General features: G+C 59.2%; 1 protein-coding gene across 2 annotated transcripts in view; it reads left to right on the forward strand.

The window, feature by feature from the left end:
- Positions 1–13750, forward strand: part of CSPG4 (chondroitin sulfate proteoglycan 4) — a 35377-nt gene that overhangs the window by 11313 nt on the left and 10314 nt on the right. Inside the window, exons 2-4 of one of the 2 annotated variants that reach the window (XM_070574491.1) lie at positions 1525–1674; positions 7586–7749; positions 9285–12821. In XM_070574491.1, coding sequence (XP_070430592.1) covers positions 7621–7749; positions 9285–12821 — 3666 coding nt within the window. In that variant the 5' untranslated portion in view covers positions 1525–1674; positions 7586–7620. The remainder of the gene's footprint in view (positions 1–1524; positions 1675–7585; positions 7750–9284; positions 12822–13750) is intronic. The other variant, XM_070574486.1, reaches the window with a different exon arrangement.

Consider the following 13750-nt stretch of genomic DNA (forward strand, 5'->3'; position numbering starts at 1 on the left):
AAGAGAGGAGTTGACCTGGCAGCCTCCTGGAGGCAGGCCTCTCACCCTGGGCAGAGCCCACACCCCAGCCTCTTCACCCTCTTCCCTGACCTCCAAAACCCCAGTGGGCATGGCTGGCGCTTATCACTGGTTTTTGGAACGTGCCATCCTCAGCCAGCCCTGAGGAAGGTCCCTCCCTTGATCCAACCAACCCAGAACCCAGCCCCATCCAGCTAGGCTGGGAGAGGCCGGCTGCCAAACCAGCCATGAAAGCAGATGCTCTCCCCTCCCTCCACATCCACCCCCAACCCTGACACAGGGAGCCCCTGAGGACAGGAAGGGAAAAGCGTGTCTTCCCTAGGCAGGGGGCCAGCTCTCACACCCTCCTCTCACTGGAGCAGGCAACAGATGCCCCACTTCCGATTCCCACACAGCAGCCGCCCCATACACACACATGCACACATGCCCCTCCTTGACGCCACAACACCCAGTCCTGGACCTGCACCCACAGGAGCTGGAATCCGGCTCAGCTCCTGCTCCTCCTGAGTTTCTAACACAGCCCTCTTTGAGCCTCAGTTTCCTCATCTGTAAAACAGGAGCTAACTCACAGGGACCTTGCTGGGGTGGGGGGGCTGGGCAGGCCCCTTGCCAGGTGAGGGTCCCTCACTCTGTTTCTTTCCCGCCAGAACCCCTACCTCAGCCTGGGTCCACTGAGATGAGGGTCCCACTTTCCCTCCAGGGCCAGGAAACCGACAGAAAGGGGATGTGGAAGGGGGCCCAGAAACCCCCCCATCTCCCTGTACAGAAGGAAAATTATAAGGCAGGGAAAAGCCTCTGGGAATTGCTCCACCCGCAGCAGCCCCACCCCTCCTCCCTCCTTGCCTCCAGCAAGTGGAGCAGCAGGGCTTCCACAAAGACTCCATTGAAGGCCCGCTTTCCTCCTGCCCCAGCCCTCCAGCCTGGGTGGACTCTGGGCTGTTCCATCCAGCAAAACTTCTCATTTTCCCTCCCACTTCCTCTGTGCCCCACGTGGCCCCAGGGTTGGGATACGTGGCTGGGAGCCCAGATCACCAGCCCTGCCCCTGTCAGCATCTGTGGACCAAACTCAGCATCTCCCACCCACCGGTCCCAGGGATATTCTCCTTCCAGAGGGGGTCCCTAAAATTGGAAATGTTCCCCAAGATATGCCCCTCGGCAGAGGTGGCCTCTAGGTGCCTGGTTAGAGGACCAGTAGCTGAGGCCAGTGACCAGGGTCAGGGCTTAGCCAATAGCAGAAGAAACCACGGTCCCGCCCTGGCCTCCTTGGCCTTACAAGGGACGGGAAAGGCAACCAAACAGAAAGTCAAGGGAGGGAGTTGAGGAGGGACGGGGCCACCTTGATCCCAGCTGAGATCTCTGTAATCTTGAGACAGGAGGCAGTCTGCCCATGAGCACTCAAGATCTGACATTCCTGCACTCTACTGGGACAAGCTATTGTCTCTGAGAGGGACAGCTGCTTTTTAAAGTTCTGTGTGACTTTGAACCAACCTACTATTGTTCCTGCAGCTGTCGCTTGTCGGGCAGGAGAGGAGCAGGTAGTCAGCGGGCCTCTGGGATGGCCATGCGTTGTGGACTCCCAGTCTGGGAGAGCCAGAGCAGTGCACTGTGGGTCTGCAGGTGCGTGAGCATCTCCCAGGCAGCAAGCCCTGGCAGAGGGTGAGTGTCTAGACCCCCGTGTCACTGCTGTGGGCGGCTTATGTTTCCCTTTGGTCTGACCTGAAGCCTGTCCCTGACCTTTCCCATTGTTACCTTCAGAGATAACAGGCTTGAGGGAAGGTGAAAGCTTGGTTTGAGCTTTGAGGGGACTGTGGGACATGCTGAGGGAGGGCTGACACCTGAATAGACACAGTGACAGCTTCTCCCTTGCCTGGGAGCCCAGGGAGCCAGGCGTGGCTGGAGAGAGTCACGGTCCAGTATCCAGAGCCAGACCGGGCGCCGCATCCTCACCTGCCCCACGCTCACGGCACGTGCTATGACACATGCGCTGGCCGGCCCTCCTGCATACTCACAGCTGTGCCGCCCACTGTGCCATGCAGGCGTCTGTGGCACTCCGTGGGGCTGATTCCTTATGCCAGCGCACTGCACTGCTTTCCCAGCTCTGAAGTGGGAGAGGGCAGTGCAGGAACGTCAGCCCCCAGGCCTCAACTCCTCCAGCCCTGGTTCTAAGCTCTGGTTCTAAGTCAGGGAACTTTCTGCCCTACCCCAGCCTCCTCAGAGGCTGCCTGGCTTGGGGGCAGAATGCTGGTAAAGTTAAAGCTAATGCCTTGGAGGCACAAGGGGAGGAGATCTGGCCTGAGTTCTGGAGGGCCTGGGTGATCTCAGGGAGGACCCAGCTGCTGAGACAGGCACCTGGCCCACCCCTGCTCTCACACAGGGCGGGCATTCAGCCCCCAGGTGGGCCACACACACACTCATGAGAGGAGACAGAGAGCCCTTCATCCCTGCCTTGGCCCTTCCAGAGCACCCACCCCACAGCCCCCCTTGGACTCCCTCAGGGGGACTCTCCCAGCCTCACCCCTACCTACCCAGGATCTGAATCTGGAACCAGGATCTGCCTCCCCTGGTGCCAAACCCCAAGGAACTATGGTGGAAAAGTTCAGCTTCTCCTCAGAGCAGGACCCCCTCTTCTCCCCTCCCCTCTCCAGCTGGCTGGCAGAGTACCCCCCCCCCCCACCCTCCTCGCTCCTGTCCACAGCGGCACACTCGCTGCCAGCATCCTGCCTTCTCTGTCTCTCTTGGTTTTTTCTCCTCCAATTCCTTCCTCAGGCCTCAGACTGGATCCTGGGTTAAGTCTTTGTGGAGGAGTCATCTTTATTTCTCATTCTCAGTTTTAATATCTTTCTCAGGCTTTCTGTCCCTCCCAGGTTGGTTCTCCTTTTCCGTCCCTGTCACTGCATATTGCATTTATGAATGAATGAATGAATGAATATGGGTTCCCCCTTCTCTCCCCATCCATCTCTCACCTCCTGCTCTGTCTCAGTACCACTGGTGTACCTCCCCCACATATGCATGCATAGGTCTCCACCACCCACCCTTGATTGTGGGTGCAGGCCCTGCCCGCCCCCCCCCCCCACCCCGCCCCAGCCATTGTGCCCAGCAGCTCTAGGCTCTCAAACTTTCTCCCTTATAAAGTCAGGCAGCAGCGGACACCCAGGAATGCTGCTGCTACCCATGGCGCCTGCTGTCTGTGGAGCTGCTTGGCTGCCCCAGGCGACCAGGAATGTGGTGAGAGGAGAGCGGGACACACAGACATTGATTGCCAGCGAGTGGGGCAGGGTTGGGGTGCCTGGGCAGGTGGGGCTCAGACAGGTGCAGGGCTGGGGACTGCAAGCTTTCTCCTTCTCTCTGTCAAGTTGCTTCTCCTCTGGAGCCTCAGTTTGTCTGTCTGGTAAGTGGAAGCAGAGCACCCTACTGCAGGCAAGGGCTGTGGAGAGCTTTGCTATTATGGAACCCATCACCAAAGGGCCGGGGCACTGGGCTGGGGAGGCACGAGACCCCAGGCCTGGCTCTCTGGACTGTCCTAGTGCAGGGTGATCCTCCCAGTTACAGCCAGGATGGGGCAGAGGCAAGAGGGGGGACAAAGACAAAGACAGGGAGAAAGGAGGAAACGCAGAGGCAGAGGGCGGCAGCACAGTGGCTGAGTGGCCAAGACAGAGCTGAGGGAGAGATGGGAGGGAGCCAGTCTGGCTAGACCGGGGGTTCTGAGGACTCAGAAGGAGCAGGGTCTGCCACAGCCCCCGGGCAGGAAAGGGCACTGGTGTTTGAGACCCTGCCCCTGGTGAGCCTGGGAGGGGGTGGGCAGTGTGATGGGCAGAGACACTCCCCACCCAGTGACCCCTTGTCCTAAGACCCTGCTGACAGGTGAGGGTTGGGTGTCACAATGGAAGTAAGCCTCAGGTTTGGGGTCCCCCAGGTCCCCGTTCATACACGTCCTAAGAGTGTCCCCAGGGAGCTATGAGATGTCCGCACAACCTGTGCCCTGCCAGAGGGTGGCTTGCTGGGGGACCTTGGCCTGGGCTTCATCCCCATGTGTGACAGGGCTTGATGGGGAAGGACAGACTCTTTCTGTGCCCCCAGCCCTCCTCTCAGGAAAAGGGATGGAGTGGCCCCACCCTGGGCCCAGACAGCAGCGCCCTGTTTGTGGCAGGAAGGGTGGGAAGCTGTGGGACTTCTCCACCTTCAGCAAACCTCTAGAAGGATAGGTGCCGGGCAGGAGGGGCGAGAATCTCCAGGAACACACGGCCCCTTTCATGGAGCCAGGCACAGCCGAGTCACGGCGGGCGGACACCAAGGGGCAGGACAGGCCTGGGCACAATCGTTGCTCTGTCCTGGCAGCTCCCAGCCCACACACGCGCACATACACAAACACACAGCCTTACACAAACCCAAAATACACCCCAGCAGCCACCCACACACTTGCACACATGCAAATACACATCTCCATAGCCTTGGAGACTCACCTACGTACCTTATTCCCGACAGAGAAACCCATACGTGTGTCACTCTTCCTGCCCCTCCACTTGTCCTACAGACCCCTTGGGGCATCCTGCCCCCCTCATGCCACCCAACTACCCAGGCGGCCCAACCAGTGACCCTCTGCACACTCATACTTGAGAGCAGACAGGTAAGGGACCTCCAGGACTAATCTCACAGACGGGAGTAGGAAGGAGTGCCCATTTTACAGAATGGTGACACTGAAGCCTAACCTGGGCCCCTTCTCCTGGCCCAGAGGGCAGCACACACAGCTGCTGCAGGCCTGAACGAGTGTTTGATGAATCATGGGTCTTTTTGGCCCAGGAGAGGCAAGGGCAGGTCTCCAAGCATGCTGATGCCTCCTCTCCTCCCACTCCCTCTGCACCCCGATCAGGGTGCTGAGCCTGGCTTGGCCCATGCTACTTTTCCCTCTACCCCTCTGTCTTCAACTTTTCCAGAGCCTGCATATCCATGCCTGTCTCGCTTGGCCTTGCTATCCTCTAGGACTGCCCCATTCACTTCCTTCTCTGCTCCTCTATACCAGCCTCACCTCCCTCAGGAAACCCTCTGGGATTGACTCCTAGCCCATTACTTCTTTATCCTGCATCCCCTCTCCAGCTGCACCCCCCTACCCCAGGACAGGGATTCTGGGTTCTTGCAACTGCAGCCCATCAGAGATGGTAAGAAGGGGCAGAAGAAGATCAGGAGGTAGGGGGAGTGGTGCTGTCAGAGTTTCCAAATCCCTGGCCAACAAGGCCTCAGAGGCCTCTGTTGCTCTGTTGGGGCAAGGGGGCTGCCTGGCCTGTGCGCTCTCAGTGGCACAAGGCAGCTTATGTGAGCCCTTTCCTGCCTAGCCCCACAGGAAGTAGCAGGGCCCAGCCCCTCAATGGGCCCATTCAGACCCCAGCTCTCTGGAAAGTACCTCCGCTTCCTGCCACCCTCCCACTCTGGCCTGGAGAATCAGGCCAAACACGCTGCTCCCCTCCCCTGCTGGGAGGGGGCTGGAGGCAGGTGGTTCAGTGGTTAGAGCCAGCCATCTACTTCGGCTCCTGCCTGGTCCAGCCCTGACCATGTCCATGTCCCAGCAGGTTTACACACACCTTTAGCAAAAGGGAATGTGGATGGGTGCGTGGGCTCACTCCCGCACAGGGCAGGGCAATGGGCCCTCTCCCCAGGGGTGGCATGCAGGTAAATGTTTAGCAACAGGCTCTCTGGCAGAGAGGGAGTCCTGATCTGTAGTGTTTGCCTCTTTTCATGGTATAAATATTCTCACTGGGCAACATCACCTGGCTCGCAAAATTCCTGCACATTTAATAGTCAGTTCTTGCCAGCTGCTCTGAGCTCTGGCCTGCCACGGCAGTGGCTCCCTCCTGTGGGGCCCTTGCCCCTACCCTCTGCGCTGTGGCTGCCCTCAGTTCAGTGTGCTGCATTTTGTTCTTAAGAATCAGTCCTTGCAGATAAGCTACCCCCGTGGGTGCCCACCACCTGCCAGTCCCCTGGTCTGCCCCTCCCTGGCACTGTGGTGTGCTGGGCTGGCTCAGCCATGCCCACCCAGATGGTTTTGCAATTCTTGTTTGATTCTTTTAGCTTCCCAGACAAAGTTCTGGTGTTGTAACAACAGGAGATAATTAGAGGGGATTCCAGCTCAGTCCAAGGGGAAGAGCATCGTCTTGCTTGGCCATCACTACACATAGTGTTGGCTGCCCTTGGGGCATTCAAGTCTCAGGCTCCTCCAGTGGCTAATGCTACTTCCCTAGGCGCATGTCAGCTGACTCAGGCTGGCCGAGGACCAGCACGTATGTGGCTGGTGCCAGAACATCCCTACCAAGGCCAACAGCCTTTACTCGCCCACACAGGCTTTAAGGGAAGCCCAACAGGGATGAATCACTTTTATAACCATTCCTGTCCACCCCGCTCCAGCCCTGGACCTCTGGGAGGCAGAGTCAAAGTTATATTTGGCCCTAATCTCCAAAAAAGGAATGGACCAGAAATTGTGGCAGCAGGTTGGAGGTCAAGGGAAGCTAATTTGGGGAAACTGCCTGGAGGAGGTGCAACTTAAAAAGAAGAGGTGTCCCAATGTGGGACAAAAGGGTCCCGCACAGTGACCGCTAACCCTGAGAAGCCCCAGACCCGGCCTGCTGCCTTGGGAGGCCCTCTTTGGCCTGACCAGCAGCCCCTCAGCCTCTCCCAGCCCTGTCTTCAGCCTCAGACCCAGGCTTGGAGAACTCAGCTGTTGTCATCCCTGGCTCCCTGGCCATGGTAGAAACAATGGGGGCTGGATCTGACCACTCACTGGGGACCATTAGTATTTCTACAACAGGAAGCAATACCAGGTGATAGAAGAAGTTTTGGCCCATTTTGGGTCCGGCACTGCACGTGGTCTCCATCTGGCCTCAGAGACTTTGCTCCTCGGTGGACTCAGGGCAACAAGCCGCCACTCCCACCCCCAAAGATAGCTGGGAGCATGGCCCAAGAGAGAAGTGGGGATGGGTGGGCTGCCTGTCTTAGGACCACTAGGAGGCCCCAGCCGTGGCGCCAGCCAACCATGGGGGTGGCACACGGCATGGAAAGCATGACCAGGAACCAAACCGTAGGGGCACTTAGGAGAAGGAATTCTAGCGGGGATCAGTTTGGGGTAGGGCTGGTTCTTCTGGAACTCCATTCCTGGGGGCTCTGACCACCAGGCCAGGTGGTCAGGCCAGTGATGGTTTCCCCTTTGGCCAGGGAGGGGCCAAGCCCAGGCCCAGACCCAGGATGGGGATTTCTCCAGGGCCTAGGGGAGGAGAGCCAGAGCTGCAGAGGCACCTGGCCCCAGGAACCTGTGAGGGGAAGATCTGAGTTGCTTCGAATTGCTGGATCTAGTCTCCTTCAGAGCCAGGGTCTAGGGTGGACACAAAGTGAGGCTGTGCCTTCTGGTGCCAGGACCAAGCAGGTGCTGGCATCTGGCGGAGGCCCACAGGGCAGTGCCATGTAAAACAACCGTGAGGGCACACCAGCGTGAGACCCCATCCCTGCAGCCCACCCATCCACTCTGCAGTACCTTTCCTCCTCCAGGCAAGAGTCTGAACCTTCACCCCAGCCTCCTCTCTCATAGCCTCCTTCTTCGGTGAAAACCACCTGGAGGTGCCTATGGCCACGGCCCTGACCAACATAGACCTACAGCTGCAGTTCTCCACGTCCCAGCCCGAAGCCCTCCTTCTCCTGGCGGCAGGCCCGGCTGACCACCTCCTCCTGCAACTCCACTCTGGCCGCCTGCAGGTCAGTGACAGCTCCCTGTTGAACTCCTTCTCTAGCTTTTAATGGCCCCCGACCGGCTGTGTGAGCTTGTGCAAGTTGCTTTCACCCTGGGGTCTCAGGTCCTCCACTGTGAGATGGACAGTAGCATCCCAGAGGGTGTGACTTCCTCATGAGCTGTCTCTCTTCTCCTGCTCTCCAGCCTCACTTCTCACCACAACCCCTAGCTGGCCCTTTTGTCCTCTAGCCGCACAGACTGCTTTCAGTTCCTTGTGGCCTCTTGCTGCCAGGCCTCTGCTCCCTGCACTCCCTCTGCCTGGTGCTTGCTTCATCCACTCCCTGCACCTGCCTACCTCCAGCCTCTCCTTCAAGTCTCAGCGTGGACATCCCTTCCTCCAGAAAACATCCCCCTGACACTCACCTGGGCTGGCTACCCTCTCCTGTGCTCCAGCTCTGCCTCTGCATCCCTCTGCATGGCATCAATCCCCCTGTATCTCCATTGTCTGTCCATAATGGTAACAACCAGTACGGCCGTAGCTTCCTCATTTTTCCATTTCATCCTTCAAGTCACTAGAGGCTTTTTGGCAAAGAGTCTTCTGGCTCTCTCTTGACGATTTCTCCTAACCATGAAGAGTTTGAGAACCCAATTTTGGTCTTAGTCCAAACTTGGGGGAGCCATCTGCTTCTACAGCCCAGTGGGGAGAGGACTGTATGGCCTCGTTACCATCAGTCCATCTGCTGCTGCCATTGCTTCTCACTGCCACAAGGTGTCACTGTTGAACACGGCCTGGTACAGCCTGGCACTGATGCTTTTCCTCTTTGCCAGGTACAGTGATGTCACACCCCTAGAAAGGTGCTCTGTACTTGGACTCCCAAGCTCACCGTTCTTAGTGCTCTGCTCTTTCAGTTCCCATACTCTGCCATTCTACCATCTGGTTGTGGGAGCACCACACCAGAGCTAGTTCCAGTGTCAGTGTCAGTGAGACAGAACCATGTCCCTCTTCTCTCACCAAGGATCTCCCCTCACCCCAGGCCAGGGAGCTTTTCTTTGCTAAACCTCCAAAACACAGAGCACCAGGTTGGACTCCCTGTCCCTGAACAGTAATCCTGGCTGCCTCAGAGACCCCAAGGTGTTTTGCCCCACTTAGTGGGACCCATCAGAGGAGTCCCAGGTGCCCATCAATTCAGGGGTGGAATCTTCTGAGTTCCAAGGTGGTTTCTCTGGCACATCTCACCCATGGAAGGAGAGGAAGAATAAGAAAATACAGGCTGAATCTCTAGGAAAGCATCTTACTTTATGTCAGTTCTTTGTGGGCAGGGACCACGTGTGATTCACATCAGGGTCCCCAGAGCCCATCCAGGCCTGGTGCAGAGATCACTGGTGAGTGTTTAGGGGATGATAAAGAGGTGGCAAGAAAGCGAGAGGGGTGGCATGAGAAGCCCTTGTCCTAGGCCCTCTGCTCTGGGGACCCCAAGTGTAGGGGACCAACTCAGCTCTTACAGCAGAATGATGGATTCAAATTGCTGCCCCCATCCCCCATGTACCCATCTCTCCACAGGTCAGACTTGTCCTAGGCCAGGAGGAGCTGAGGCTGCAGACCCTGGCAGAGACGCTGCTGAGCGACTCCGTCCTCCACACCGTGGGGCTGACTGTGTCAGACAACTGGGCCTCGTTGTCAGTTGATGGGCTCCTGAACGCCTCAGCCCCAGTCGCAGGAGGCCCCCTGGAGGTCCCCTATGGGCTCTTCATAGGGGGTACTGGGAGCCTTGGCCTGCCCTACCTAAGGGGAGCCAGCCGACCCCTGAGGGGTTGCCTCCATGCAGCCACCCTCAACGGCCGCAGCCTCCTCCGGCCACTAACCGCAGACGTGCATGAAGGCTGTGCTGAGGAGTTTTCTGCCAGTGATGACGTGGCCCTGGGCTTCTCTGGGCCCCACTCGCTGGCTGCCTTCCCTGCCTGGGGCACCCAGGATGAAGGCACCCTGGAGTTTACACTCACCACACGGAGCCGACAAGCACCCCTGGCTTTCCAGGCAGGGGGCCGGCGTGGGGACTTCATCTATGTGGACATATTTGAGGGCCACCTGCGGGCTGTGATTGAGAAGGGCCAGGGTACTGTGTTACTCCACAACAGTATGCATGTAGCCGATGGGCAGCCCCATGAGGTCAGTGTCCACGTGGATACCAACCGGCTGGAAATATCTGTGGACCAGTACCCGACACGTACTTCCAACCGTGGGGTCCTCAGCTACCTGGAGCCACGCGGCAGTCTCCTCCTCGGGGGGCTGGACACAGAGGCCTCTCGCCACCTCCAGGAACACCGCCTGGGCCTGGCACCAGGAGCTGCCAACATCTCCCTACTGGGCTGCATGGAAGACCTCAGCGTCAATGGCCAGAGGCAGGGGCTCCGGGAAGCCTTGCTGACTCGCAACATGGCAGCTGGCTGCAGGCTTGAGGAGGACGAGTACGAGGAGGATGCCTATGGGCCATATGAAGCTTTCTCCACCCTGGCGCCTGAGGCTTGGCCGGCCATGGAGCTGCCTGAGCCCTGCATGCCAGAACCAGGACTGCCTCCTGTCTTCGCCAACTTCACCCAACTGCTGACCATCAGCCCGCTGGTGGTGGCCGAAGGTGGCGCAGCCTGGCTCGAGTGGCGGCACGTGCAGCCCACGCTGGACCTGAGCGAGGCGGAGCTGCGCAAATCCCAGGTGCTGTTCAGCGTGAGCCACGGGGCACGCCATGGTGAGCTAGAGCTAGACATCCCGGGCGCCCAGGCGCGGAAGATGTTTACCCTCCTGGACGTGGTGAACCACAAGGCCCGCTTTGTCCACGATGGCTCTGAGGACACCTCCGACCAGCTGGTGCTGGAGGTGTCGGTGACCGCTCGGGGGCCTGTGCCCTCCTGCCTTCGGAGGGGCCAGACTTACCTTCTGCCTGTCCAGGTCAACCCTGTCAATGACCCGCCCCGTGTCATCTTCCCGCACGGCAGCGTCATGGTGATCCTGGAACACACTCAGAAGCCACTGGGGCCTGAGGTGTTCCAGGCCTACGACCCAGACTCGGCCTGCGAGGGCCTCACCTTCCAGCTGCTCGGCGCGGCCGGCGGCCTCCCAGTGGAGCGCCGAGACCAGCCCGGGGAGCCAGCGACCGAGTTCTCCTGCCGGGAGCTGGAGGCGGGCAGCCTCGTCTACATCCACCGTGGGGGCCCCACGCGGGACCTAACGTTCCGGGTTAGCGACGGGCTGCAGGCCAGCCCCCCAGCCACGCTGAAGGTGGTGGCTGTCCGGCCAGCCATTCAGGTCCGCCACAACACAGGGCTGCGCCTGGCCCAGGGCTCCGCTGCACCTGTCTTGCCCGCCAACCTGTCGGTGGAGACCAATGCTGTGGGGCAGGATGTGAGCGTGCTCTTCCGAGTCACCGGGGCCCTGCAGTTTGGGGAGCTGCAGAAGCAGGGGGCCGGCGGGGCGGAGGGTGCCGAGTGGCGGGCCACACAGGCGTTCCACCAGCGAGATGTGGAGCAGGGCCGCGTGAGGTACCTGAGCACCGACCCGGAGCACCACACCGAGGACACTGTGGAGAACCTGGCCTTGGAGGTGCAGGTGGGCCAGGAGACCCTGAGCAATCTGTCCTTCCCCGTGACGGTCCAGAGAGCCACAGTGTGGCTGCTGCGGCTAGAACCGCTACACACTCAGAACACCCGGCAGGAGGCCCTCACCACAGCCCACCTGGAGGCCACCCTGGAGGAGGTGGGCCCGAGCCCCACCCTCTTCCACTATGAGGTGGTTCAGGCCCCCAAGAAGGGTAATCTTCGGCTACAGGGCACGCGGCTGTCAGACGGTCAGGGCTTCACCCAGGATGACCTGCAGGCTGGTCGGGTAACCTATGGGGCCACAGCACGTGCCTCAGAGACAGTCGAGGACGTCTTCCGTTTCCGTGTCACAGCTCCACCACATTTCTCCCCACTCTACACCTTCCCCATCCACATCAGGGGTGACCCAGATGCTCCCGTCCTCACCAACGTCCTCCTCTCGGTGCCTGAGGGCGGCGAGGGCATCCTCTCTGCTGACCACCTCTTTGTCAAGAGTCTCAACAGTGCCAGCTACCTCTATGAGGTCATGGAGCGGCCCCGCCATGGGAGGCTGGCATGGCGGGGGTCACAGGACAAGGCCATCATGGTGACATCCTTCACCAATGAAGACCTGCTGCATGGCCAGCTGGTCTACCAGCATGACGACTCGGAGACCACAGAAGATGACATCCCATTTGTGGCTACCCGCCAGGGCGAAGGCAGTGGTGGCATGGCCTGGGAGGAGGTACGAGGCGTCTTCCGTGTGGCCATCCAGCCCGTGAATGACCACGCCCCCGTGCAGACTATTAACCGTGTCTTCCACGTAGCCCGGGGTGGGTCGCGGCTGCTGACTACAGACGACGTGGCCTTCAGCGATGCCGACTCAGGCTTTGCTGATGCTCAGCTGGTGCTGACCCGCAAGGACCTCCTCTTCGGCAGCATTGTGGCTGTGGATGAGCCCACGCGGCCCATCTACCGCTTCACCCAGGAGGACCTCAGGAAGAGGCGAGTCCTCTTCGTGCACTCAGGGGCTGACCGTGGCTGGATCCAGCTACAGGTGTCCGACGGGCAGCACCAGGCCACCGCACTGCTCGAAGTGCAGGCCTCAGAGCCCTACCTCCGTGTGGCCAATGGCTCCAACCTAGTGGTCCCTCAGGGAGGCCAGAGCACCATCGACACAGCTGTGCTCCACCTGGACACCAACCTAGACATTCGCAATGGGGATGAGGTCCACTACCATGTCACGGCCGGCCCACGCTGGGGACAGCTGCTCCGGGCCGGCCAGCCTGCCACAGCCTTCTCCCAGCAGGACCTAGTGGATGGGGCCATTCTCTACAGCCACAATGGCAGCCTCAGCCCCCGTGATACCCTCGCCTTCTCCGTGGAGGCAGGGCCTGTGCACACAGATGCCACCCTACAAGTGACCATTGCCCTGGAAGGTCCACTGGCCCCCCTGCACCTGGTCCAGCACAAAAAGATCTATGTTTTCCAGGGGGAGGCAGCTGAGATCAGAAGGGACCAGCTGGAGGTAAAGGGCTGGGGTGTGAGCAGGGTCACGGGCCAGATGAAGGGGGCCTTTCCCTCCAGCCTTCATGCTGTGCGTGCTTGGACATTTTGGGCTGTGCCTGTGGTGACTCCTGGGTCAGGTGTGAGCACGTGCCTTAGGCGTGCACCTGTACATGTGTGTGTTGTGTGCCTGAGGGTTTCTGGGGAGTCTTGTACGTATAACTGCCTGTGAGTGGCGCGTGCCTCCACATATCTTGTGTATGTGTGTACATGCTGTGACTAACCGTGCAGATTCCTAGGCCCCACCCAGACAACAGACTATCTGAAGTGGAGCCTGAGAATCTGTATTTTAATAACGATAAGTTCTCTGGAGGGTTTTCATGGGTACAGACTTTGAGGACTATAGGCCTTGGAGCTTGGCTGCCCCTGCAGATTCCCATGCGTTCAGCTCTTTTTCCAGACTTTAGACCAGGACTCAGGGTCTGGAGAGGGCTACTGACCCCCCAGGAACCTCACAGAGCAACTACAGGCTGTCCAGCAGGCCTACTGACTTGCTGTGTGACCTCAACAAGTCCCTTGCCCTCTCTGGGCCTTATTCTCCTCACTGCCAATTTCTGAGCCTCTTGTGGTTCTGGCTGTGGACTTTTGGGCAGACTGTGACTAAACATGTCTCGCATCAGGAAGGCTTCGCGCTGCAGGAGGCAGCATTTGAGTTAGGCTTAGAAGAGTCTGGGGTTTCAATAGCAGAGAAGTGGGGACAGTATTCCAGACAGAGGGAGCAGTTCAGGCAAAGGCACAGAATCAGGAATGTGAGTTTGGGGGCAGTGTGTAGCCCTTTGTGGCTGGACCATCAGGTGAGGGGGCACCCAGTGGCCCTTGGACTGGACCTGGGTCTGCCAGCTCCATAGAGCCTAGAGTCTAGGAGTCTGTGCCTCTAAGAGGGATAGGGCA

This window comes from Equus przewalskii, chromosome 1, assembly GCF_037783145.1.
Source record: "Equus przewalskii isolate Varuska chromosome 1, EquPr2, whole genome shotgun sequence".
NCBI classification, from domain to species: Eukaryota; Metazoa; Chordata; class Mammalia; order Perissodactyla; family Equidae; genus Equus; species Equus przewalskii.